This window comes from Somniosus microcephalus, chromosome 8 (genome assembly GCF_052327205.1).
Source record: "Somniosus microcephalus isolate GS21.2 chromosome 8, FLI_Smic_1.0, whole genome shotgun sequence".
In the NCBI taxonomy this organism is placed as follows: domain Eukaryota; kingdom Metazoa; phylum Chordata; class Chondrichthyes; order Squaliformes; family Somniosidae; genus Somniosus; species Somniosus microcephalus.
In genome coordinates this window covers 6,119,454-6,147,235 of record NC_140994.1, presented here as the reverse complement: position 1 = coordinate 6,147,235, position 27,782 = coordinate 6,119,454, and the positions used below count along the sequence as shown (strand labels likewise).

The 27,782-nt window shown below is 47.7% G+C and overlaps 1 protein-coding gene and 1 long non-coding RNA gene across 3 annotated transcripts; one reads left to right on the top strand and one right to left on the bottom strand.

The window, feature by feature from the left end:
* Positions 1-241: 241 nt before the first annotated feature.
* LOC147113266 (uncharacterized) lies at positions 242-22,205 on the bottom strand. 2 transcript variants are annotated; one of them, XR_015079174.1, is made up of 4 exons: positions 21,975-22,205; positions 20,467-20,584; positions 7,184-7,291; positions 242-2,387 (listed from the first exon to the last, which is right to left on the bottom strand). It is a non-coding gene; the product is annotated as an uncharacterized LOC147113266 (long non-coding RNA). The 2 variants fall into 2 exon arrangements; XR_015079175.1 differs by lacking the exon at positions 20,467-20,584 and having other exon boundaries at positions 21,975-22,204.
* Positions 22,206-22,315: 110 nt separating this feature from the next.
* On the top strand, positions 22,316-26,304 carry LOC147113265 (uncharacterized). Its single transcript, XM_085994154.1, has 3 exons — positions 22,316-22,793; positions 23,895-24,057; positions 24,223-26,304. Exons 1-3 carry the CDS (start codon positions 22,515-22,517, stop codon positions 25,059-25,061), a joined length of 1,281 nt encoding a protein of 426 aa, XP_085850280.1. The 5' UTR covers positions 22,316-22,514; the 3' UTR covers positions 25,062-26,304.
* The last annotated feature ends 1,478 nt before the right edge of the window (positions 26,305-27,782 follow it).

Here is a 27,782-nt window from a genome sequence, read left to right as displayed (position 1 = left end):
GCATCACTCATCACCCCCACAAGGAGACACAAGCTTGCCATAAATTAACTGCGGCCGTGCTTCAAACATCTCGGGCTACAGAACGGCATTCTGGAGTGATTCACCTGCTCTTGGCCAAGGAGGAACAGTGCCTGGTACTGGGGAAAGGGGTAGAAAAGAAACTGAGAGGCCCCAAATAAATACAGGGTCAGAAAAAAGTGTCTTAAAAAGTAAATAGAGGTTTTAAAAAGTAAATGGAGGATTTTTTTAAAATAAAAATACTTTATTAAAATAAATGTTCTACATTCTTCAAGTATGAACAGTGGAAAGGATTGCCATGACTCTTCAGAGTACTTGTGATGGCCCAACAGATACAATATGGAGTCACCTGGATTACAATAACCAAGTTACATTGTTTAGCAAGACATGCAATGAAAAGATGTCTAATACATTGAAAATTTGGTTCTGAGTGAGGGCATGAATCCATCCAATTTATATGGTTTGCTCCTCCATCTTTGCTCCTCCTCCTCCCCCCATCCCAAGGACTGCCAACTCTAGGGGAATCAAGGGATATGGGGATAGTGCAGGAAAGTGGAGTTGAGGTCAAAGATCAGCCATGATCTTACTGAACAGTGGAGCAGGCGAGGGGGGCCGAATGGCCGACTCCTGCTCCTATTGTTTTTGTTCTTGTGACTTACTGCTTCACCCCCAGGTAGCTACTCATCAAGTGTGAGCCTAGACAGCAAGCTCCAGTGGGGCATCGCAGCTCAACTCAATCTTGTCCTTAGCTAACACACAAATGTTCAAGCTGGGGGCACAGCATAGCAATCGGGGGCAAGAAGCATGGCTGAGCTTTGCCCCTCTACAGCTCAGAAGCACCATGCCCAATGTAATGCCCCATGATGGAGATCAGCACAGACCAGGAATTAAAGCTGGCGCTGTTACTCAGTACCACTCCAGACGTTGCCTTTACACACTGAGCCTCAGTTGTAGCATCTCACAGCACAGAACGAGGCCATTTAGCCCATCGTGCCTGTGCCGGCTCTTTGAAAGAGCTCTCCAATTAGTCCCACCCACCCCCCCCCCCCGCCCTTTCCCCATAGCCCTGCACATTTTTCTTTTTCCAAGTATTTATCCAATTCCCTTTTGAAAGTTATTACTAAATCTGCCTCCACCACCCTTTCAGGCAGTGCATTCCAGATCATAACTCGTTGAGTATAAACATTTTTCCTCATCTCCTCCACCCCTGACTTTTTTGCCAATTATTTTAAATCTGTGTCCTCTGGTTACCGACCCTCCTGCCACTGGAAACAGTTTCTGCTTATTTACTCGATCAAAACGTTTCATATTTTTGAACACCTCTATTAAATCTCCCCTTAACCTTCTCTGCTGTAAGGAGAACAACCCCAGCTTCTCCAGTCTCTCCACATAACTGAAGTCCCTCATCCCTGGCACCATTCTAGTAAATCTCCTCTGCACTCTCTCCAAGGCCTTGCCATCCTTCGTAAAGTGTGGTGCCCAGAATTGGACACAATACTCCAGATGAAGCCTAACCAGTGATTTATAAAGGTTTAGCATCACTTCCTTGTTTTTGTACTCTATGCCTCTATTTAAAAAGCCCAAGTTCCTGTATGCTTTTAATTTTAAAACACGTTCTCAACTTGTTCTACCACCTTCAAAGATTTGTGTGTGAGAACTCCCAGGTCGCTCTGTTCCTGCACCCCCTTTTAAAATTGTACCATTTAGTTTATATTGCCTCTCCTCATTCTTCCTACCAAAATGCACTTCATACGTCTGCCCATTTCACCAGTCTATGTCCTCCTGAAGGCTGTTACTATCCACCTCACTGTTTACTACGTTTCCAAGTTTCGTGTCATCCGCAGACTTTGAAATTATGTCCTGTATACCCCAAGACCAGGTCATTAATATGAAAAAGAGCAGTGGTCCTAATACTGACCTCTGGAGAACACCACTCTATACTTCCCTCCAGTTCGAAAAACAACTGTTCACCACTACTCTCTGCTTTCTGTCCCGTAGCCAATTTTGTATCCACGCTGCCACTGCCCCTTTAATCCCATGGGCTTCAATTTTGTTAACAAGTCTACTTTGTGGCACTTGATCAAAGCCTTTCCAAAGTCCATATACACATCAACCGCACTACCCTCATTCACCCTCTCCGCTATTTCAGCAAAAAACTCAATCAACTTTGTCAGACACGATTTGCCTTTAACAAATCCGTGCTGGCTGTCATTTATTAACAAACTGGAAACATAAAATAAAGGTTAGGGGGAGCTGCCTTGGTCAGCTCTCATACATTCAAGCAGCCAGCTCGGGAGCAGCACCAAGCCCTGGCAGCAGGTCGCCCAGCTGCCCTCTCAGCCAGGGCACGGTGCATGGCACAAGGACACCTAAAGGAGGAAAAGAAAATACATTAAAAAATGAAAGAACAAAAAGAAAAAAACACCTGATTTTAACTGTGATCAGTAAACTCCAAGTCAATGACTGCGACTAAGTGTCGATCGGTAGGAAAACAGGAAATGCTGGAAATACTCGGCAGGTGCCGAGGAGACCAGAAATGTGGGCGGACTGATTTGTTTCTTCACAGATGCTGCCTGACCTGCTGAGTATTTCCAGCTTGTCCGGTTTGTGTGTTTTTGGAAGGAACTAGGTCGGGCCTGGGTCAGACTGGAAAAGGAAGCCTTGCATTTATGCAGCACCTTATCGTGTCTCCCCGAATCGCTTCAAAGCCAAGGAATTACAGTTACTGTTGGGCAGCCGATTTGCATACAGAAAGATCACACAGGCAGGAATGAGATGAATTAGCAGTTAATATTGTAGTGTTAGAACATGGGGTATAACAAAGAGAACTCCCTGCTCTTCGTCAAATGGCGTCATGGGAGCTTTAACTTCCACTTGAACCCTGAACAGGCAGGGCATCACTTTAATGCATCTTCCAACGAACGGCAGCACCTTCAACAGCGCAGCACTCGCTCAGCACTGGAGTTGAAGTGTCAGCTCAGATTATGTGCTCAGGTCCTGGAGTGGGGCTTGAACCCGAGATCGATAGATTTTTGGACTCTAGGGATCGGGCGGGAAAGTGGAGTTGAGGTCGAAGATCAGCCATGATCTTATTGAATGGCGGAGCAGGCTCGAGGGGCCGAATGGCTGACTCCTGCTCCTAATTCTTATGTTCTTAACCCACAACCTTCTGACTCAGGAAGGGAGAGTGCTACCAACCGAGCCAAGCTGGCAGCTGCAACACTAAAGTATCCAGAGTGTTTCACCATCACGCAGAAATAAAATGTTGCAATACAAGCAAAAATGATGTTGTGCATCAGGCTGTCTCCATTGAAAGAGGTAGGTTCGAATGGGAAGGGTGGCGTGAGACGACAGCCCCCTCCTGGTTACGTCTCACACCAAATCCTTTTCCCATGAGTTGGAATCAAGATTGGGATTGCTGTACCTGACTGTTCAGGCTGTACAAAGCCCCAAGCTGCACTAACATCTACCATAGGGTTCTGTCAATGAACGTTTCCACTGACTCCCTTTCCCACCCCTGGAAGTGAATGGGAAGATGTTGCGTGTGGCGATGAACAGCTTATACAAGGAAAAACACAACCAGGGAAAAGGGGTGGGAGAAAAAAAGAAAATCACTAATGACTTTACAGCTGATTATTCTTCTTTTCTTGTGCACTCGGGTCATTTTTTGTTCTTTTCCAGACGCTGCCTGAATGTTTTCAGCAAGTTCTAATTTTATTATGGATTTAATGTATTTTTTTCTCTGCCAATGTTCTCTTTAAGCTGCACATCGCTCCGGGGGTCCCGTACAGCCGGTGAGCCAGCTTTGAAATTGAAATAAAACCCACGCATGCGCAGACTTTTGAATGGGCCGGCCAGCCCGTTAGAGGGTCCACACGGCCCCCCCAAAAAATTACAGGGCACATTGGTTGCCGCCCCTCTCCACTCGACAGCCCAACCCGAGCCGTGAACTCGCTAATGTGAGAAATCACCCTGCATGCCAGTACGGCTTGGTACAGTGCACTGGCACCCAAACTCAGTGAGCCACTAGGCCCTCTAATATGAAACCCCTCTCGAGGTGCTGTCATTAAATAAGCAGTCAAAGCACCGGCGTTCATTTCTGGAGGGGTAGAACTGAAAAGCAGGTAAGTTATGCTAAACTTGTATCGAACCGTGGTTAGATCACACTTGGAGTACTGGGAACAGTTCTAGTCTCCAAGGAAAGATATCGAGGCACTGGAGATGGTTCAAAAAAAGATTTACAAGGATGATACCAGAACTGTGAGGTTATACCCATCAGAAAAGACTGAAAGGCTGGGACTCGTTTCTCTAGAAGACTGAGGAGCAGCCTGATAGAGGTCTTTAAAATTATGAAGGGGTTCAATAGAGTCGACGTAGGAGAAGATATTCCCACTTGTGGGGGAGATCAAAACGAGGGGCCATAAATTTAAGATAGTCACTAATAAATTCAGTAAGGAATTAATGAGAAACCTGTTTACCCAGAGAGTGGTGAGAATGTGGAACTCACTACCACAGGGAGTGGGTGAGGCAAATAGCAGAGATATATTTAAGGGGAATCTGGATAAACACATCAGGGAGAAAGGAATAGAGGGTTATGAAGATTGGGTGAGATGAAGAGGGGTGGGAGGAGGATCGTGTGGACCATTATCACCGGCATAGACCTGTTGGGCTGAATATCCTGTTTCGGGCCTGTAAAATTCTAAGTAATTCCAAGTCATATTTGACAGAGTTCCTGGTGGTGTTTTGTAAATGCCGTGTGTCACTCGCCCTTTTTATAACTGTGATGGGGAGCTCTGCCCTGCACTATTGCTGGGCTCGACTATTAATAGGGAGGCTTTGAGTCCCTACATGCAGGACCCATTCCGCTCATTTACTTCCATTAGTTGCTGTGATCCGACCAGTCAGCTGGCTGGCTTATGCTGTGGCGTGCAGTCGATGAGGATGAACGGTGCGCCTGCAGTCAGCTGTGCTCCAGTACTGTGGGAGCATCTCTTTACACACAGCAGACAGCTCTTCACTATTAAGGGATTCCATCGCGTGACATGCAAATTGCAATTAGGCAGAAAAAACCCCACAGATCAAAGCACCATCGGAATGCTGACATTGCAATCAAAGGTAACATCCTCAAAACAAATCAATGATCCGTGGTAAGAGCATCCTTCCAGAACAGCAGCTAACTGCTCCCTGGACTGGCTGAAGCTGAAGTGGCACTAACACTTTACGGCCAAAACTCAGGTAATCCCTTCTCCTCGTCTGAGCGATTCCACCAAACGATGTCATGGGTTAACCGAAGAACATGAGCCCACAGCCAAGATTCTACACGTGACATCATCAACGGGACCATCCACTGGGGCTGGGGGGGCGGTGCTGTATAGGTTGCATTTTAACAAAAAAAAAATCAGGATGAACTTTTACACCATTTTAATAAGAGCCCATTACCCATCAGGATTTTAAGTGTTTGCGGCTGTCAATTTACTTTTCAAACAAAGGCTGAGGTATTACAATCCGTTTAATGCAGCAATGCCGACTGGTCATTATGACACAGCAGTGAAGTTGTTCATTGAGAAGAGCTCCCAAGTGGAAGCGACTATCTGAAGTATGCTGTTCCAGAATACTCTGCCAGTGCGGGTTAATAATCAGGGGCGACACTTGCTGTTGCTTGCATCCCCGAAGGGAGATAAATGTTGCAGATTAAAATAAAATGCAGTGAGTGGCGAAGCAGGTCACAAGTACAAGCCCTGTCCAGACTGAGGGGATGAACGTCTCCTCTGGCTGCAGGTTACAAGGGTCCTGCAGGATCAGAGTTTAGACAGGCTTAAACCCGTTCCTAGTGGGATTGGGTCCACACCGCAAAACCAGGGGATTGGATATATACTTGAAACGGAATAATTTGCAGGGCTTATGGGGAAAGCGCAGGGGAATGGGACTAATTGGAGAGCTCTTTCAAAGAGCTGGCACAGGCACGATGGGCCGAATGGTCTCCTTCTGTGCTGTGATTGTCTGATACATCTCACTGGGCACTAACCGAATAATCACACTCTGGTTGACTGCTGGTGAAAGAGTGCCACACTCACGCAGTGTAGAAATCAAAGAACTTGCATTTACATAGGCCCAGAACTTCGGGTCTCCACGGGTGAGTACGCACAGGGTACTCACCCGTAAGCCCAATGGAAGTGCCGGTTTCCTGCATGCACGGGAAACCGACACTTCCGTTCCCCTGAAAGTAGGGTTAAGAGGTGAAACGCGTGCGCGGGGGAGGCTGCGCGTGCGCATCGAACTTCGTTTTTTTTTTATATACAGGTTTTCCCGGGAAGGTAAGTCTGCAGAATTTAGAAATGCAAAAAGCAGGCGTAAGGCCTACTTTTGACAAGGTAAGTGGTGAATTAATTAAAATTAAAACATTTTTTTTTCCACAGGTTTATTATTTTTAAATACTTTAAAGCAAGGTAAGTTTATTTTTAGCCCTGTTAGAAAATTAAATTATTTTTTTCAAAAATTTAAATTGTTTAAAATAGTTATTTCATTTAATTTATAGTTTATTTAAAAAATGTGATTTAAAAAAAAAATTTATTTGAAGATTTAGTGATGTTTTGCAAGAAGGGGCCCGTAGTATTTCTAAGTTTGACAGCACTTCCTGTCAGACTTATGAATGGAGCATTCCCTGCTCCGATTGGCTCCCCATGGCTCATGTGATCCCAGGGGACGCTTCGAACTAACTGCGCCCCTGGGATACGCAAGCACTGCGCGCCGGCAGCTGGACCAGGCCCCGGATCGGAATCCCACAGCTCAACGGCCGGCGCGCTAGGCAAGTGTAGGTCGGGGGCTTGCACCCACGGGAAGCCCCTGACCCGAATTTCTGGGCCATTGTGCACTTCACATTGCTAGCATGTCCCAAAGTGCCTTACAGCTGACAAATTAAGTGTTGTTTGGTAGGCAAATATAACAGACAATTAAAAAAAAACAGAATAGATAAAAAGGATTATAAATGAAAAAATGACACTGGTGTCCGTCAAGCTGCTGCGATATTATCGAGACTCAACAGACGGGTCTCTGGGGAAGGAGAGGTCACAGAACACAGCTAGGGTCAGATCTTCTCCTGTAAACTCAAGACGCTACAGACAAGCAGCGGACACACCAGTTGTAAGTGAGTGAACAGAAAGAGTACCTGGAATGTGGCGAAAGTGCCAGTCCCCGAGGTTTGGAGGCATTTCAGCGAGGGCATGCTGTCCGCCAGACTGGAGCAGCCTAACCAGAGAGACCTGGGCACAGAACACTGTGAAAGAAAGGAGCACAATGAGATGGGGGGAGGGGGAAAAGACAACATAAAAATCAGATGAGCACAGAATGACACCGCCTGCATTCTACAACAGGTTCGTGAGTCCACCCCTACAGAACGAGAAACCCAGCATGTTCAGATCTGAACCACAGAGTCAGTCCGACTCCCGGCAACTGTATCCGTCACATCAGAAATGTCACAAACAGAATTCATCAGTCAAAGGCGCCGGGCTCTTTTCCCCTTGTGCAGGTTAGGAGCCCACATGAAAAGCTGGAAAATGATCATGCTCCTTGCACCAAGAGCATTTTGACTTTTTACAACTGGGTTAGGTACCAGCAGTGCATGGCCTGTCTACTGCAGAGTGCCCGTTATATAGTGTCTCTGCAAAAAGTTCATATATCTCAAAAGAAAACGGGGAACTAAATCTTTTCACAGATAAAATCCCAGTGATAAAAAAAGGACAGACTTGCATTTCTATAGCGCCTTTCACGACCATCAGACGTTCCAAGGCGCTTTACAGCCAATGAAGTACTTTTTGAAGTGGAGTCACTGTTGTAATGTTGGAAATGCAGCAGCCAATTTGCACACAGCAAGCTCCCACAAAACAGCAATGCGATGAGGACCAGATAATCTGTTTTAGTGACGTTGATTAAGGGATAAATAGTGGCCAGGACACTGGAGAGAACTCCCCTACTCTTCTTCAAAATGGTGCCATGGGATCTTTTACGTCCACTTGAAAGCGCAGAGGGAGCCTCGGGGTTGAACGTCTGATCCGAAAGATGGCACCTCAGACATTCTCAGTGCTCCCTCAGTACTGCACTGGGGTGTCAGCCTAGATTTTTGCGCTCAAGTCTCTGGTGTGGGACTTGAACCAACAACTTGCTGATTCAGAGGCGAGGGTGCTGCCCACTGAGCCACAGTTGATGCACAAAGTAAAGCTTTAAATAGTAACTGCAAGCAGCACAAAGCTATTGCTGGCATTAGAATTTCAGTGAAGTGTCGTATTGGTGAACCTTTTATACTGTGTCTAATTGAACAGTGAAAAGCACTACTTTTCAATTACAGATGTTTGTCCTTCCAAACTTGGGTTGTGCCTGCAGAGTGCATTGAGCTGTATAATTTAGAGTGAAGTATTGGGGGCGTTACAGGGCTCTCTCTATCGTGCTCGGAGAAACTTGAAAAGAACTGTCATACATGAAGCACATCAACATTCGGGTGTACTGACATTTCCTACAATGCAGTGATATACATAATGCTGTCCGTGGCCACTCGCAGCCCCTTTCCCCATGGCCTGTTGCTCAGTGTGCCTTCGGCTCTCCGTTCACAGGCTGCCTTTCCAACCGCGAGATGCTGACAGAAGTGGAAATCAGGGCCTCTCTCTTTCTCTCCAGCAAAAAGCAGCAAGGGAACGTTATTAGGAAAAAGAGGGTTATCCCCACAGAGAGGTTGCAATAATAATGAAGCTTTATTTCAAAAGCATTTACCCTCCCCACACCTCAGCTCTTGCTCTGTGAAACTGCCTGGTCTCAACTGGTGAATTCCACAGCAGCACATTTAAAATCAGATCAGTGGGGAGCGGAATTGCAGGTACAGACCCACGTCCCATCACCGTGTGGGGGGATCACAGGTACAGACCCACATCCCATCACCATGTGGGGGAATCACAGGTACAGACCCACATCCCATCACTGTGTGGGGGAATCACAGGTACAGACCCACGTCCCATCACTGTGTGGGGGAATCACAGGTACAGACCCACGTCCCATCACTGTGTGGGGGAATCACAGGTACAGACCCACGTCCCATCACTGTGTGGGGGAATCACAGGTACAGACCCACATCCCATCACTGTGTGGGGGAATCACAGGTACAGACCCACATCCCATCACTGTGTGGGGGAATCACAGGTACAGACTGACGTCCCATCGTGAGGGAATCACCGGTACAGACCCACATCCCATCACTGTGTCGGGGAAATCGCTGGTGTGAATGTGCATCCCATTGGTTTGTGCTGCCGCCTGTTGGAACATTGATGACTGGCCCCGGAAAGTGATACTGATTGGGATTGCAAGCTCAGACAAAAAGCTAGTTGAGGTACACTACAGTGACATATTTTCCCCAATATATTAAGCAGGCCTGGTGACATTACAAAGCATTGTAAAACCACCGTTGCAGTTGATGTAAAAAAATTCAACTGTTAGAAATCTCAATGAACTTTCAGCATCTCTGTGACAAATGTACAATCAAGGTAGCAGTGGCATCAGTGGGAAATTCTGCACCAATATAGAACATCAAATGGTCTTTTGCTGCCTTCTCCTTTCCCTCATCCCCATCTTGCTGCCTTCTCCTTCCCCGCTCTGGTATCGCGGCGTTTTCTGCGGTCAGTTGATCGCTGACAGGGTCACCCCTTAGTGTGAAGGATCTGCAGTGTTTTTCCAGCTAATAATTCTGTAATTCACAGAATCACAGAATCTACAGTGCAGATAGAGGCCATTTCGGCCCATTGAGCCTGCACCGACACATATCCCACCCTACCCCCGTAACCCCACGTATTTAATCCCCTAACACTAAGGGTCAATTTATCATAGCCAAATCAACCTAACCTGCACATCTTTGGACTGTGGGAGGAAACCGGAGCACCCGGAGGAAACCCACGCAAACACGGGGAGAATGTGCAAACTCCACACAGTCGCCCGAGGCCGGATTTGAACCCGGGTCCCTGGCGCTGTGAGGCAACAGTGCTAACCACTATGCCACCGTGCCACCCTCTAACCATTCATCTGAATTTCCAGACTCCATTCACACTTTTCTGCAGACAGCTGTCTTGAGTCGCTGAGCTACCAGACGTGGGAGAGTGGGTCGTAGTAAAAACCAACCATCCTCCGATGTAACAGAATTTCAACATGTGCCTTGCCCGCACAGACAGGTGTTTGTAGGGAGGGAGCTTTGCAGTAATAGTAAGCGCAGGAAGCTTGCCGCTCATGCAAAACCTCACGCAGGGAGCATGTGTCGATGCTGGAATGCATTCATCGGTCCAGTGGAGCAGTCGCACTTCTCACTGCCTGGTGCGCTGCCAAGTGAGCAGGTCACAGTCGAGCAGAGCGGTGTTAGTTTAGAGCTCCGCTATATAACGGAGGGTTCCTCAGGAGCAGGAGACACATGTGCATCAGATGTGTAGACAGCTGTCTGCAGCGAGGAGTGGAAGAATTTCTGGTTTAAACTCAGACAAGGGACCAACTATGACAGAATTGGTGAGTAGAGCGGGAATGTTGTGATGTTACTGGACTCGTAATCCAGAGAACGCAAGTTCAAATCCCACCACGCAGCTTGAGAATTTGAATTCAGTTAAAAAAAATCTGGAAGTCAAGAGTTGCTGTCAGTAAGAGTGACCATGAAGCTGTTGGATTGTTGTAAAAACCCAACCGGTTCACTGATGTCCTTTCGGGAAGGAAACCTGCCGTCCTTACCCGGTCTGGGCCTATATGTGACTCCAGTCCCACACCAGCGTGGTTGACTCTTAACTGCCCTCTGAAGTGGCCCAGCGAGACACTCAGTTGTATCAATAGAGATGGGCAATAAATGCCAGCCTTGCCAGCGACGCCCACATCCCGAGAATGAATTAAAAAATCTCAGTATTGCGACTCGGATTTTAGTAAAACACGTGAAATTCTCATGCGAACTCCACTTGAACCATAAAAAATACGCAGCTGTACAATTATAGATTTTGTCCTTCAAAACATGGATGGTGTCCGGAGAGAGAGAATTCTGAACTGTGCAATATTGGAGCCAAGTATTGGCAGTTAGTGGTCTGTGAGCGCATATCACACAACGCTAAAGTGCACATTAAGCATAAGTACAGGAAACTCTTTATCCGGCACCGGCGTGGTGCCGGTTGATCAAAAAGTCCAGATTACAGAGAGGTATACTTACTAAGGTACAAGAGCCCCGTACACGGCCACAGATCCAGGAACCCCGGTTACACGGCCACAGATCCAGGAACCCCGGTTACACGGCCACAGATCCAGGAACCCCGGTTACACGGCCACAGATCCAGGAACCCCGGTTACACGGCCACAGATCCAGGAACCCCGGTTACACGGCCACAGATCCAGGAACCCCGGTTACACGGCCACTAATATGAAGTAAAACTTACCTGAACCTACTCCTGAATTTTGCCAGTTAAGAGAGGTTTCCGGTTATTTAGGTGCCGGCAAACAGAGTTTCCTGTAAATTGAAAAAAGAATGACTTGCATTTCTATAGCGTCTTTCACGACCACAAGCGCTTTACAGCCAATGAAGTATTTTTGAAGTGTAGTCACTGTTGAACTGTAGGAAACACAGCAGCCAATTTGCGCACAGCAAGCTCCCACAAACAGCAATGTTATATTGACCAGATCATCTTTTTTTTAAAGTGATGTTGGTTGAAGGGAAAAGACATCTTACTGCAATTGTACAGGGCCCTGGTGAGACCACACCTGGAGTATTGTGTACAGTTTTGGTCTCCTTACCTAAGGAAGGATATACTTGCCATAGAGGGAGTGCAACAAAGGTTCACCAGACTGATTCCTGGGATGGGGGGATTGTCCTATGAGGAGAGATTGAGTAGACTAGGCCTATATTCTCTAGAGTTTAGAAGAATGAGAGGGGATCTCATTGAAACATATCAAATTCTTACACGGCTTGACAGGATAGATGCCGAGAGGATATTTCCCCTAGCTGGGGAGTCTAGAACCAGGGGTCACAGTCTCAGAATAAGGGGTCGGCCATTTAGGACTGAGATGAGGAGAAATTTCTTCACTCAGAGGGTGGTGAATCTTTGGAATTCTCTACCCCAGAGGGCTGTGGAGGCTCAGTCGTCGAGTATATTCAAGACAGAGATCGACAGATTTTTGAACATTAAGGGAATCAAGGGATATGGGGATAGTGCGGGGAAGTGGAGATGAGGTAAAAGATCAGCCATGATCTTAGTAAATGGCAGCGCAGGCTCGAAGGGCCTACTCCTGCTCCTATTTCTTATGTTAACGTAGTAAAACATCCCAAGGTGCTTCACAGGAGTATTAAAAAGACAAAAAATGTGATATCGTGCCACATAAGGAGAAACTAGGGCAGGTGACCAAAAGCTTGGTCAAAGAGCTAGGTTTTAAGGAGCGTCTAAAAGTTTATGTAGGGTAGAATGTGGGAGGCCAGCCAGGACAGCGTTGGAATAGTCAAGTCTAGAGGTAACACAGGCATGGATGAGGGTTTCAGCAGTGGATGAGCCGAGGCAAGGGCGGAGACGGGCGACGTTACAGAGGGGAAACACAACCACCAGAGAAGGCAGACAGGGCCTTGGTTTAACATCTCATCAAAAGGACGAGACCTCTAGCAGTGCAGCCCCCTCCAACACGCCCTCAGTACTGCCCCTCCGACAGTGCGGCGCTCCCTCAGTACTGCCCCTCCGACCGTGCGGCGCTCCCTCAGCACTGCCCCTCCGACAGTGCGGCGCTCCCTCAGCACTGCCCCTCCGACAGTGCGGCGCTCCCTCAGTACTGACCCTCCGACAGTTTGAGGTGAGGTGAGTGACTGCCCTTGACATCAGGCAGCATTTGACCAAGTGTGGCGTCAACGAGCCCTAGTAAAACTGAAGTCAATGGGAATCGGGTGAAAACTTTCCACTGGCTGGAGACATACCTAGCACAAAGGAAGATGGTTGTGGTGGTTGAAGGTCAATTATCACAGCCCCAGGACATCGCTGCAGGAGTTCCTCAAGGCAGTGTCCTAGGCCCAACCATCTTCAGCTGCTTCATCAATGACCTTCCCTCCATCATGTCAGGGTTAGGGATGTTCGCTGATGACTGCAGTGTTCAGCGCCATTCACAACACCTCAGATAATGAAGCAGTCCATGCCCGCATGCAGCAAGATCCGGACGACGTTCAGGCCTGGGCTGATGTGTGGCGCGAATGTTACCTGCCACTTAAGTGCCAGGCAATGACTATCTCCAACAAGCGAGCGTCTAACCACCGCCCCTTGATATTCAATAACATTACCATCGCCGAATCTCCCACCATCAATATCCTGGAGGTCACCATTGACCAGAAACTTAACTGGACCAGCCACATAAATACTGTGGCAACAAGAGCCGGTCAGAGGCTGGGTATTCTGTGACGAATGTCTCACCTCCTGACTCCCCAAAGCCTTTCCACCATGTACAAGGCACAAGTCAGGAGTGTGATGCAATACTCTCCACTTGCCTGGATGAGTGCAGCTCCAACACTCAAGGAGCTCGACACCATCAAGACGAAGCAGCCCGCTTGATTGGCACCCCATCCACCACCTTAAACATTCACTCCCTCCACCACCGGCGTACCATGGCTGCAGTGTGTACCACCTACAAGATGCACTACAGCAACTCGCCAAGGCTTCTCCGGCAGCACCTCCCAAACCCACGACCTCTTTCATCTAGAAAGACAAGGGCAGCAGGCGTATGGGAACACCACCACCTCCAAGTTCCCCTCCAAGTCACACACCATCCTGACTTGGAAGGATATCGTCGTTCCTTCATCGTCACTGGGTCAAAATCCTGGAACTCCCTTCCTAACAGCACTGTGGGAGCACCTTCACCACACGGACTGCAGCGGTTCAAGAAGACGGCTCACCACCACCTTCTGAAGGGAAATTAGGGATGGGCAATAAATGCTGGCCTTGCCAGCGATGCCCACATACCATGAACGTAAATGTGCAGCACTCCCTCAGCACTGCCCCTCCGACAGTGCGGCGCTCCCTCAGCTCTGCCCCTCCGACAGTGCGTCCCTCCCTCAGCACTGCCCCTCCGACAGTGCAGCACTCCCTTAGCACTGCCCCTCCGACAGTGCGGCCCTCCCTCAGTACTGGAGTGTCAGCCTAGATTACGTGCTCAAGTCTCTTAAGCAAGACTCAATTCCACAACCTACTGAAGTGTGAAGCTTCGCAGATATGTGACGCATGAGCCTTACAGATATCTGTACATTAAAGCTAGGAGCTGACCAGTCTCAGATAGGGAGGGGGCGAGGACATGGAGGGATTTGAAAACAAGGATGAGAATTTTAAACTCGAGGCGTTGCCGGACCGGGAGCCAACGTAAGTCAGCAAGCACAGGGGTGACGGGTGAGCAGGACTTGGTGTGAGTTAGGACACAGACAGCAGCGTTTTGGATGAGCTCAAGTTCATTTAGTGTAGAAGATGGGAGGCCCGGCGGGGGAGCATTGGAATAGTTGAGTCTAAAGGTAACAAAGCATGGATGAGGATTTCAGCAGCAGATGAAAAGGAATTCCCCAGTACTGAGTTGTGGAAGTCTTTTATTTAAAATGCATTATGTACTTTAAAAATCCGAGGCTTCACCAGGAGGAAATCCACCCAATCCCCAGAGAGAAACCAACAGGCAATGAGAATTTCAAACAATGTATTGACACAGACTGCGTTTAGAATGTGGAATTCCCCACCACAAACCCTCGCTGAAGCAGAGTCCAGGAATTCCTTCAAAAAGATAGTTGCTTGATTAAACAAAGAGGAATATTAAAAGAGTACACGGAACGAGTAGGAAGATGGGATTAGACTATTTGGCTCATGTGGAGAAAAGCACTGGCACACATAGCTGAAGGGCCTGTTCTTAAAACACTCTGCCCCTTTTCACCTCCATCGCTCAACCCCCCACTCTGTACATCAACTTTGACCACACTGGTCCTGAAATCCTTAACCCGCCTATTAATCCCAACACAAATCGTTTTGAATGTAATTAAGATAGAGACAACAAAAATAGAATTATATAAATATTTAAAAACATTTTCTAATATTTATATTCTGACCCTGCCAGAAATTAGGTTTACATTTTTAATTTTTTATTGCTTTGTAAATGTTATATTTAAGAAAATGTTCCAATATTTATGGTTGTAAATGAGCAGCCATAATCAGCCAGCAATTAAATAATTTTACAGATACTGAACCGAGCCCAACATATACCACCAACAGAATGACTGCAGCCGTGTATCGATTTACTGATGCTCTGGGAATTGTATTCTGCAAGTCCCTCTTTTTCTGTGAAAACAGAAACCTGATGACCTTTGCTGTAATGTACTAGGCTGCGTTTCCCTATAATCAGGGCCACTGGTTTATACAACGACTGAATAAGTCAAACTTCAGTCTCGTTACATGGCCTTCTGGGATTTTGGGGCCTGTATTCTGTTTTTCCAATGATAACCGGAATCTACAACCCTTCCTAATATCACACCGGAAGATGTGTCACAATCTGTATACATCATAAGCAGTCTAATCCGCGTACAATCCGCACACCTACATACCGAATGCACTTCACATAAGCAACATCAAACTGCGTGCTGTAGGTCAGGAGCACATCATGTTTGATATTGCTTATAGTCTTTGAGGGCCGTGCAGATATGTAGCAGGGAATCTGGAGGAGAGCTGGAACGACATACAAGTTTAAATCCATGTTCCTCTAGATCACGTACAGATACCGACAGATCTTGGTGCTCGGATTTAACATTTATTCACCAATAATGCTGCAGTGCTTTTCCAAATCTCCAGACCCTGAAATTCAAACAGGGCAAACTGAGGAGTAAAACAACGCACCAACAGGGTTGGATCACGCTCTGTGACCCGAATGAACAGGACTCGGAGGGCGATAGAAAAATACTGCGGATGCTGGAATTCCAAAATAACAGAAAATGCTGGAAAAACTCAGCAGGCCAGGCAACATCCGTGGAGAGAGAAACAGAGTCGACGTTTCAGGCCGAAACCCTTCTACAGAACCGAGAAAAAGAGGCAGGAAATGAAAAGATTAAAAGGCAGTTTGGGGGCTGGGAAATGGGGGAGGGGATGAAAGAAGAGACATTAAGAGATATTCAAGGTGAGACGAGATGGTAATAGGACAGGTAAAGAAACAAACAATGGCTCTAGATGAAGTGTGAAATGCGCTGGCAGAGTGAGAGACAGCTGCCGTGTGGGAGAGAGAAAGGAAAAGGCACAAACCAAGTGTGGATAAAAATATAATCGGGGCCGAGGTTATGATCTGAAGTTGTTGAACTCGATAGAGAGTCCGGAAGGCTGTAAAATGCCTAATCGGAAGATGAGGTGCTGTTCCTTGAGGTTACGCTGAGCTTCCGTGGAACAATGCAAGAGGCCGTGGACAGTGAGGTCTGAGTGGGAATGGAGCGGTGAACCGAAATGACAGGCGACCGGAAGCTCGGGGTCACCCTTACGGACTGAACGGAGGTGTTCCGCAGGGCGGTCACCCAATCTGCGTTTGGTCTCCCCAATGTAGAGGAGGACTCAGAGGGCTGCAGTTTGAACATCTCGACTATGGATTACACCTGGATATATTCACCAATAGACACAGTTAATGCAGTCTTTGCACACATCTACAAACCATTATCGAAGAATATGCCTTCAGCATTGACACTGGGCTTATTTACTGCATCAGAACAAAGTATTGTAAAATTTGCACTTACACCAATAGGCTTTAATGTTATAAATACACTTGTATAATCTCTAACTCAGAGCCTTTCTATTTGCCCAAGAACCTGCAACATTCTGACTCAGAAGCGAGAGTGCTAAGTTTGGGCTTTGGTCGTACTGAGGGGATGGTCCTAAAGTTTGACAGAGCTGGGGTGGGGTCCGAGAGTTTGGCAACATTGGGGTGGAGGTGTTGGGTTTTGGCAGTAGGAGGGTGTTATGTAGCCTGACACGACTGTGGAGGGGGAACATGGTGTTTGGCAGAACTGGAGGGTGGAATGTGGGGTTTAGCTCACTGATGGATTCCTGGGGTCTGCCACTAGTGTGGGGTGGGGGAAGGCAGCACTCGAGGGGAAGGTTGGATCTGGCAGCAGAAATGTGTGTTTCTACAACATCTCTGGAAACACTGATATCAGTGTTTTGTGATCAGTTTCAGAAGGTGTGCCTTGTTGCATTACTGCCTTGTAGCAGTCACTGATTAGAATGTTTATGTTTTCTATTAACATACAGGTGATGTTAATCAGAGCCTTTCCATTTGCCAGAGAAGCTTTTAAAATTGCATTTATTTGTATGGGAATGAAAAAAGAACTCAAATTAGGATGAGGAGAGACACCGTTTCTCTATGACCTCTCCCCCAGCTTAACACCTTCGAAAGTAAAAATGAATAGCTTTTATGTAAAAGGTTAATTGAAAACTTATTTAAATTCATTGTCTACTTTGTACTTAAATCAATTTCAAAAATACACATTCTAAAATATTGTTATTGACAGAAACACAATTTGACTTTTCCACTGAGAAAAAATAAATAAGATTATTTATAACTGAACATAAAAAAGCTGCAACAGGTGTGTAATCAGTACACTCTGTCACACTTGAAAGAGAACTGTGTTTTCTCCCTCAGCCTCTTAAAAATACTCAATATAAATCTTACCCAAACAAAGCTTTGGAAATCTGTCCTCTAGCTTCTATTCAAAGCATTTTGAAAAACAAAACAGAGACTTAAAAGCTGAAGGGAAATGTGACGGAATGCAACTGCTGCAGCCTGGGAAATGTGCACACGGTCAGACTGAAGGATCCGCCGTCAGCTAATTGAGGGCAAAAATAGCACGGCCAAATGCAGACTTCTGGGAGAGGCCGAGTCCTTCATGTAAAACATTTAATGAAGGTTTTAAAAGACAATTCAATGGGTAAATTTTAAATCATGTCATGAAATATCTATGATGTTTTTTATTTTGTTTCAAACCTTGTTTTTAGATATTAGAAATTTCAGTTACAGTACTGAGAAAAAATGGGTAAAATATGTTCAGTGATCCGATTGGTTCATCTTTTTTAATAGGTATCAGACCTCACTGACCAATCAGGAGATATAGCTGACTGGTCATTCAGGATTGGTGGGTTTCACAAATCCTTAGTAGTTTTTCTGCCACTTTCCTCACTTTTGATTTGTGCATTCCATAACTTTTTAGCTTTAATTTGCTGTTGTATTTATTTTGATCCAATTGACAAGTGTGATGAAGAAAGTGCTACAGGATTTAAGTACAACACTTACAGAAAACGCAAGGCTTTTAGTTGATCTGCCATTGGAAAAGGGTTGCAGCATTATTGGTGAAATCAGGACCAAGTGTAGTCTTCATGTAAAGCGGGTCAGCAGACTGGCAGGTAAGTGGACATGGGGATGCAGACCAATGTTCCCTATCATTTGTTTTGGGTCGGCGGCCCCTTTAAGTGGCTGTGTGGCCCATTCAAATGTTTGCCCATGTGCGGTTATTCCAATTGGAAAGCCAGCACGCGGCATGCGTGGGCGCTCCAGACCGCCTGGCAGCGTAACGGGAACATTGGTCCACACGTAATTCAGTACCCATTTTAAGGTCACGCGTGCGGACCTTGTTTTTACACACCCATTATAAATTCCAATGTCATGTATAATGGAAATTTCCTACGTCAACTTGTCACGCTGTAATTACACCCTCCTGCCAGTGGTGGCACTTCAGCACCTCGCTGTTGGAGAGAGGGTGTAATTACAGCGTGACATGTTTACATATACAGTTTACATTTTTAATATAGACACAGCAATTTATAATGGAAAAAAGGTGACTGGAAATGCGCAGATGTAAAATTTTCAGTATATTATAGAGATATATACATCATAATAATATGATACAGCACAGGAGGCCCATCGTGCCTGTGCCGGCTCCTTGGTAGAGCTAATATGTACTGTATATTGAAAGTATATGATAATTGCATGAATGCATCTGTAGCAGTGTAAATAATTATTTGACACTAATTATTAACTATACGAGATATATAGCATATATACACACACACGTCTAATAATATACATTGTCAAAGGATATTATGCATATCCTTTGACAATGCATCAGATACAATGTGTTATGTATCTGTTTAATGCAATGTGCATTCTCTCAATATATCTAGAAGGCATTTGCTTTTACACATTAATATACTATACAATCTATATTCTGACAATTCTTATGCATAAATGTAGAAGCTATTGTACATTAAGTACATCACCATAAACACATTTTATATAGATATTATACAGTGTATGATTGTGTTAATGCATAACATACTTTCAATATTACTAAGTAATGTGATAGTACACCTTCTACATTAGTGAGCCATAGATTTCTAATGCACAATTCTTGTGTCACTAAACTGTCACACCTGGACAACAGGTAGAAAAGGATTGAGCGTGGGTGGGTAAAGGCGCAATTGAAGAGGGATTGGGCTATGTGGGATTGATGGTGGTGTGTGAAATTGAGGTGGCGGATGTGGGGATGATTGGACAAAACCAACTAGCATTTATATAGCACCTTTAACATAGTAAAACATCCCAAGGCGCTTCACAGGTGCATTATCAAACAAATCTTGACACCGAGCCAGATAAGGAGATATTAGGACAGCTGGCCAAAAGCGTGGTCAAAAAGATAGGTTTTAAGGAGCGTCTTAAAAGGAGGAGCGAGAGGTAGAGGAGTTTAGGGAGGGAATTCCAGAGCTTAGGGCCCAGGTAGCTGAAGGCACGGCCGCCACTGGTGGGTCGATGACAATTGGGGAATGTGCAAGAGGCCAGAATTGGAGGAACACAGCGATCTCGGAGGGTTGTAGGATGTTACAGAGATAGAGTTATTAGACCGTGGGATGCTTTTCCACAAGTACTGAGACTGGAATATCATTCAAAAGGGAACGGGAAAAGTATTGAAAAGAAGAAATATAAAAGAAATGGGGGATTGGGTTACAGGAGAGAGTCGAATGTCCTCCACCTCTCTTGCAATTTCTTTCATTCTATGAAAACTCTTTTATTGAGTCCGAGCCCAGGGAGTGGCTTAGAAATGCTGGCGCTGAGTTTGGGACGATGTGCCCTGTGAGCAGTGCCCGAACACCGAGCCTGCCGCCCTTTGTGCGATCTCTCGGTTTGGCTCAGATGCTGCTCGGTTTTGACGTCTGAAGTCCAAGTACAGGTTGGCTCTGACTGAGGCCCCCGGTTCAGAGTGATTACCTTCAAACGGAACCAGAGTCCAAGGAGATAGGGAGAGACGTGCAAGAACATTTGCAGACATCACGTGATCAGATGTGACATGATGAGACGCCATGTGGTCGGACGTCACACGGCGAGACGTCACCTGATAAAACCTCCAGCAATGACTCCAACCAGAGTTGGCAAACCTACCTGAAGACTGCCCCGTCTGCTCGCTCAGGTGGACGTAAAGGATCGCAGGACACTATTCGAAGAGCAGGGGAGTTCTTCCCGGTGTCCTGGGCCAATACTTATCCCTCAACCAACATCACTATAAAGAGATGATCTGGTCATTATCACATTGCGGTTTATGGGAGCTTGCTGTGCACAAATTGTCTGCCGCGTTTCCTACATTACAACAGTGACTAGGTTTCAAAAAGTACTTCACCGGCTATAAAACATTTTGGGACTTTCTGAGGCCGTGAAAGGCGCTATAGAAATGCAAGTTCTTTGTTTTTTACATTTGACTCCCTGTGTGCAACGCCAAGGGAATCAATAAAAGTATAGAAACATAGAAGATAGGAGCAGGAGTCGGCCATTCGGCCCCTCAAGCCTGCTCCGCCATTCAATGCGATCATGGCTGATCATTGCAGATATATATTGCTGCATAAATATAGATAATGTGTGCACCACATTAGCATGCAGTGTTTATACATTTTTTGCTGCATGTATGAAAATGTACAACAACTTGCACATTAACCAGCCATGTTAAATATTTCAGTGCTGACAAGTGTTGACTTAATGTAGAATAATAATAACAGCACCTACCTTGCACATGCTGTGCAGTTTAAGGTCAGTGTGTGATGAGGGTGCCTTTACATTGCTGACTGCCCGGCCCGGCCCCCTGCACCAACACTGACTCCCAGGCTCCACACTGACCACTAGGCCCACCCCCTGCACCAACACTGACTCCCAGGCTCCACACTGCCCACTAGGCCCACCCCCTGCACCAACACTGACTCCCAGGCTCCACACTGCCCGCTAGGCCCACCCCCTGCACCAACACTGACTCCCAGGCTCCACACTGCCCGCTAGGCCCACCCCCTGCACCAACACTGACTCCCAGGCTCCACACTGCCCGCTAGGCCCACCCCCTGCACCAACACTGACTCCCAGGCTCCACACTGCCCGCTAGGCCCACCCCCTGCACCAACACTGACTCCCAGGCTCCACACTGACCGCTAGGCCCGGCCCCTGCACCAACACTGACTCCCAGGCTCCACACTGACCACTAGGCCCGGCCCCTGCACCAACACTGACTCCCAGGCTCCACACTGCCCGCTAGGCCCACCCCCTGCACCAACACTGACTCCCAGGCTCCACACTGACCGCTAGGCCCGCCCCCTGCACCAACACTGACTCCCAGGCTCCACACTGCCCGCTAGGCCCGCCCCCTGCACCAACACTGACTCCCAGGCTCCACACTGCCCGCTAGGCCCACCCCCTGCACCAACACTGACTCCCAGGCTCCACACTGCCCGCTAGGCCCACCCCCTGCACCAACACTGACTCCCAGGCTCCACACTGACCGCTAGGCCCGGCCCCTGCACCAACACTGACTCCCAGGCTCCACACTGCCCGCTAGGCCCGGCTGAGGGGCCAAAATGGCGGCGCGGCCGGTGACCGGCCCAGCGGCCTCTCCCTCCCCGGCCCGCACTCACCATCAATTTCATCGCCTTGTCGTGTAAGATGGAGTCGGGCTCCATTGTGCGTGGGGTTGATGTCCCACAGTGGGAGGGGAAGTCCTTGCCTCCTTCTTCCTCCCCCTCGAGGCCTCGGTCTCTTGAGGTAAAAAAAAATTTTCGACGACGACGACGAAGGACGGCCGGTCGGACAACACCGCCTCCCGCAGCTAGGCCGCGGCGTCCCCTGCGCCTGCGCGCCCCCGCCGCGCTGCTCGCCGGGAGTTGTAGTCCGCGCCGCTCCCGCCGGCCGCCCCCGCCGCGCATGTGCCGGGGCCCGGGAAACTACAGCTCCCGGCAGGCGCCGCGCGCGGGGGGGCTGGCCGGCGCCCGCTGTGCCCGCCGGGAGCTGTAGTTGGCGGGCGCGCCGTGTGCCGAGCCGCCCGCTGCCGACATTGCTCTTACCGAACGAAAATGTGAGAGGCTGTTAACGAAATTTTTTTTCCTCTCCTGACGGAAACTCTTGAGAAGTGGTGCTGGGCTGGTTGACTTGCCACCTCCTGGCAGGGGCGGGCGAGGATGAGGAACCAGCTGTGGAGCGGCGCGCCGCCCTTCCGCAAGGTGCCCGACCGGCGGATCCGCAAAGCCCGCTTCAAGGACCGCGACCTGCGCGTGCTGATCGACTCCGTCATGGAGAGGCGGGGCGACATCTTCGGCGAGGGCGGCCAGCCGCCCACCATGCAGAGCCGCCGCCAGGCCTGGCTCTTCGTCATGGAGAGGGTCAACGCCGTGTCGGGCACCCGCCGCACCTGGGAGGAGGTGCGCAAGAAGGTCCACGACCTGAAGAAGAGCACCAAGGTAAGACCCCCCCGCACCGGCGGCTTCACCGGGGGGGCTCCTCCACCTCGCGCCCCGCACCGCTCGCCCTCCAGTCTCAACCTCCATCTGCCTCCCACATGGTGCCACAGTCTCTGGCCTCTGCTCCAAGGTCCGAGTGTTGGGGAGGCAGCTCTCTGGTTGGACATATTTACTCCAGCTTTCATCACATGTCCTCCAGCTGCCCCGCCCAGTTAAACAGCCTCTTTTTTTTTTACCCTCCCCAATATTTACTGTGAGAAGTCACACAGCACCAGGTTATAGTCCAATAGCTTTATTTGAAATCACAAGCTTTCGGAGCGCTGCTTCTTCATCAGGTGAAGTGAAGAGATGCATATAGGCACAGCATATATAGTCAGAGAACACTGCCAGATGATTACAGGTAATCTTTCTAACTGCCCTTTATCACACCTCGGCAGAGAGATAATCACAGCAATCAAAGTTGTGAATGGTGTCCAATATTTACTGAATTTGGATGATCAGCCATGATCTCATTGAATGGTGGAGCAGGCTCGAGGGGCCGAACGGCCTACTCCTGCTCCTATCTTCTATGTTTTACAACTAACAAAAATGAGAAGTACACACAATTTTACATTACATACATTTTACAGCACGGAAACGCCATTCGGCCCAACTGGTCCGTGCCGGTGTTTATGCTCCACACCCACCTCCTCTCACCCCTCTTCATCTCCTCCTATCAGCATAGCCTTCTATTTCTTTCTCCCTCATGTGTTTATCCAGCTTCCCCTTAAATGCTATTCGCCTCAACTACACCCTGTCGTTTTAACACCCCTGTGATTTTTTTCCCTGTCCTGCTCGCAGCAGTGTCCTGGAGATTAATCCTTAATTCCTGGAGACTCCAGCACAAACCTAAGCTTGACTGTTACTTTTATTAAAGGCGCACACATGCACAAAGACTTTACTGACAACACAGAAATGTGAGCAAGAATGTGCCAAGTGTTCAAAGTGAATACAGCAGCATTATGCAAACGGCATGATGGACAATGTGTGTTGGAACTGCAGGAAGGCATTTGTATGGTGCGAATCGCTCTGTTCTAATCTCCGCTGCTTTTATCTTTAAAGGAAAAACTCGCTTATAACCGAAGATCACGCCAGGTATCGGGTGGCGGCCGGCCAGACATCAAAACATTGACAGAGTTCGAGAATGACATGATCCTTTTATTCGGCAAGGATAGCTTTGAAGGCCTTGATACTGTGGATCTTGGTGTCCTGTCAAGACTCAGTGGTGAGTGTATAAATAAAATATTTTATGATTTTTGCAAAAAGGTAACTAACGTATCCGTACGCACTGATTGTGTACAAGTGCATCCGACTGTTTGTAATGAAACTGCAGAGCTGAGATGGATGTGAGCCTCCCTACTCATACCTTGCCATCTGTATCTCTTCGCAGACCAAGGAGAAACAAGCGGATCATCAACCATAGCTGCCAAACAGCACCATACACCCAAGTACCAAATGTCACCCCCTCGACATGAAGCAGGCACCAGCACAGATACACCCACTGGAGGAGATGGTAGTGTTGAGGATGAGGAGGAGCTGGGTGAGTCACTGAACATTAGTGAGGAAGGGGGACCAATATTGGTAGATGATGAGAGGTCCTCGTTTGAAGGGTGGAGGCCCCACGTGCTGGGCCCTCCAATTGAGGCAGATGCAGATACAGATCTCAGTGGGCCTGCTTTCAAGCGGAGGCTGTTAGAACATGAGTTCAGTGTTGAACAGTCGCTTGCCTCCATACACACAACAGTGGAAGATGGTATGGTTATGTTGGACCAACGGTTGTGTGCACTACAGTCTGCCATTGAGCATGTGGCAACACCTGTGGCGTCTGCAGTGGAGACCTCGCTTACGCAGGCCTTAGACACAGTCGGGTCGTCGCTTATGAATGCTCACACTGCTGCTATAGACGTTCTGGGGTCAAAACTGCAAGAAGCTGTCAAGGCAGGCTTCAACTCACTTGGAGAGCGATTGCAGGCAACCATGGCAGAGGGATTCCAAAGTCTCATAGAAGCCCAGTGCTCTATGCTCACACAGATTATTGGTCAGCGTGAGAGGATGGCCTCCACTAGTGGAGTAGCACAGGCTCGGCCAGTTGGCAGTCATTCTAGCGGGGGTTTGGTGCCACCAAAAAACCCCACGCAGGTGAGTGCAGGTGCTGTCTCGGAAAGTCTTGAGTCCAGAGCGACTCAGCACCAGAGACCTCTGGCACTGATGCAGGTCCATCAGGGTTAGTTGCAGATACAGGTAGCGGGACTTCTGTATTCTATGCAGCTACAAAGTTGGCTCTAGGTGCTAACTTGTGTAGAAACACTGGGGCATCAGCACCGAGTCTTGATGCTTTGCCCCCCCCCAATCTCCCTGCCCCAATCCTGATGCTGAGTCTGTCACTGCCAGACCGTTAGCAGCTGGTACAGCAGTCGGCTGCAGTCGCAGCCAACACGTGCTCTGCTCAGTGTGGTGTGTTTCAAAACGGGCTTTTATTTAAAATTGGAGTTTAAAATGTTTTGAGACCCAGTGAGAAAAGTACCTGTTGGGTGGCTTGTTCCGCGGCCAGGTCAGCAGGGACAGGGTGTGCAGCAGAACTGGAGCAGGCGGGTGAGGGGAGCGTCTGCAGTATCGGTACTTGGGTGGGTGCGGGAAACAAACCATTGAGACTCAAGTGAGCAGGCAGAGGATAGAATGGTGCAGGATAACACACCAGTGACTCACCCTTCTGCAGTTCCCTTTATTAATTCAGATTGTTTTTTATTATACGCGGAATAATGCTGCTGGGGGTTTGTCTATTTGAATCTGGCGGTTTGGGAAGGGTAAAACATCCGATCGGTGAAGTTCACCAGCAAACGCTTAAAGCCTCCGCCTGATACTCTTGTGTGCCATTTCTTCACAAGCATTAACCTATTTAAGTAGCACGCGCAGGAATATATTACGGGCGCGTTAAGCATTTGCGTTTTGAATTTTGAAGCCCGGAAATTTTACCCTCCGCTCGCGTTGCTTATTGGCATGCCTTTCTACATTGTTAGACTGACCAACTTCACATGGATTAACATCCCACTCCCCTCCCCTCCCCGCCTTCCCAGCATTAAAAGACAAATACTAAATTAGACAATGGATTGTACCGTCAGTAAGTGTGCTGCTTCCAGAGAGCCCCAGGAACTGTACGCTGGGAAGGCTACAAACCGGCCCAGGCTTGGCAGTGGAAATCATTCTTATTGGGGGGGGGGGGGGGGATTTCAATGCACCCCCAATATTAACACCAGGGAGGCAGTTACATACTCCTGCTCCCTGCGTCGGCACCTATGCAGTTGGCTACACAGCCATCCGCCAGTGCTATTCCTTAAATCACTTAGTAGTAGGCACTATACACGAGCAACATGGAGAACCCGCATGAGAGACACAAAGGGGTAATGTGGGAGTGGCAGACACTAGGCATGTACAGCACTGCTCAACTGAATAAATTTAATTTACTTTTACTAGAGCTTGCGGTCTTTCCTTCTTTCGTTGCTCAGAATCTGAAGGGTCTTGTCCAGAAGCAAACCTAATGGGGGTCATATTCACTTCTCTGGAAAAGACAAAATATGACTAATTGAATAGCATCGAATTACATCGTGTGTACAGCACAGAAACAGGCCATTTGGCCCAACTGGACTATGCTGGCATTTATGCTCCACACGACCCTCCTCCCACCCCTCATCATCTCACCCTGTCAGCAGATCCTTCTATTCCTTTCTCCCTCGTGTTTATCTAGTTTCCCCTTAAATGCATTTATACTATTCGCCTCAACCACTCCCTGTGGTAGCGAGTTCCACATTCTCACCACTCTCTGGGTAAAGCAGTTTCTCCTGAATTCCCTATTGGATTTATTAGTGACTATCTTATATTTATGGCCCCTAGTTCTGGTCTCCTGCAAGTGGAAACATCTTCTCTATGTCTACCCTATCAAACCCTTTCATAATCTTAAAGACCTTGATCAGGTCACCCCTCAGCCTTCTCTTTTCTAGAGAAAAGAGCCCTAGTTTGTTCAATTTTTTCTGATAAGTATAGCCTCTCAGTTCTGGTATCATCCTTGTAAATCTTGTTTTTTGCACCTTCTCCAGTGCCTCTCTATCCTTTTTATAATATGGAGACTAGAACTGTGCACGTTGCTCCCAGTGCGGTCTAACCAAGGTTCTGTACAAGTTTAACATAACTTCTCTGCTTTTTAATTCTATTCCTCCAGAAATGAACCAAACGTAGATTGGGTGACCGCTTTGCGGAACACCTCCGTTCAGTCCGTAAGGGTGACCCCGAGCTTCTGGTCGCCTGTCATTTTAATTCACCGCTCCATTCCCACTCGGACCTCACCGTCCTTGGCCTCTTGTATTGTTCCACGGAAGCTCAACGTAAACTCGAGGAACAGCACCTCATCTTCCGATTAGGCACTCTGCAGCCTTCCGGACTCAATATCGAGTTCAACAATTTCAGATCATAACCTCGGCCCCTATTACACATTTTTTCTTGCAATTTTTCCACTCCTTTTCCCCCCCCCCCCCCTTTCCTTTTGTTTCTCTCTCACACCTGGCAGCTATCTCTTGCCCTGCCAGTACACTTTGCACCTAATCTCAGCCTATTACCATCTCGTCTAGCTCTTTTGTTTCTTTCACTTCTTTTGTCCGATCGCAGCCCTGCCTTCGATCTATTTTCTTTTCTTTCCAGTTTTGAAGAAGGGTTCGACCCGAAACGTCAACTCAAATTTCTCTCCACGGATGTTGCCTGACCTGCTGAGTTTTTCCAGCATTTTCTGTTGTTATTTCGGATTTCCAACATCTGCAGTATTTTGCTATCGTACCAGTGTTTTGTTTACCTTTTTTATGGTCTTACTAACCTTTTAGTGCATTTCTACTTTCAGTGATTTGTCTATCTGGACCCTAGATCCCCTTGCTCCTCTACCCCATTTAGACACTTATTTTCCAAGGA

Coding starts and splice junctions, on each gene's coding strand:
- LOC147113265 (XM_085994154.1), top strand. CDS start 22,515: ATGAGGAACCAGCTGTGGAGCGGCGCGCCGCCCTTCCGCAAGGTGCCC. Junction 22,794..23,894: donor ACCTGAAGAAGAGCACCAAG/GTAAGACCCCCC, acceptor TTATCTTTAAAG/GAAAAACTCGCTTATAACCG. Junction 24,058..24,222: donor TGTCCTGTCAAGACTCAGTG/GTGAGTGTATAA, acceptor ATCTCTTCGCAG/ACCAAGGAGAAACAAGCGGA.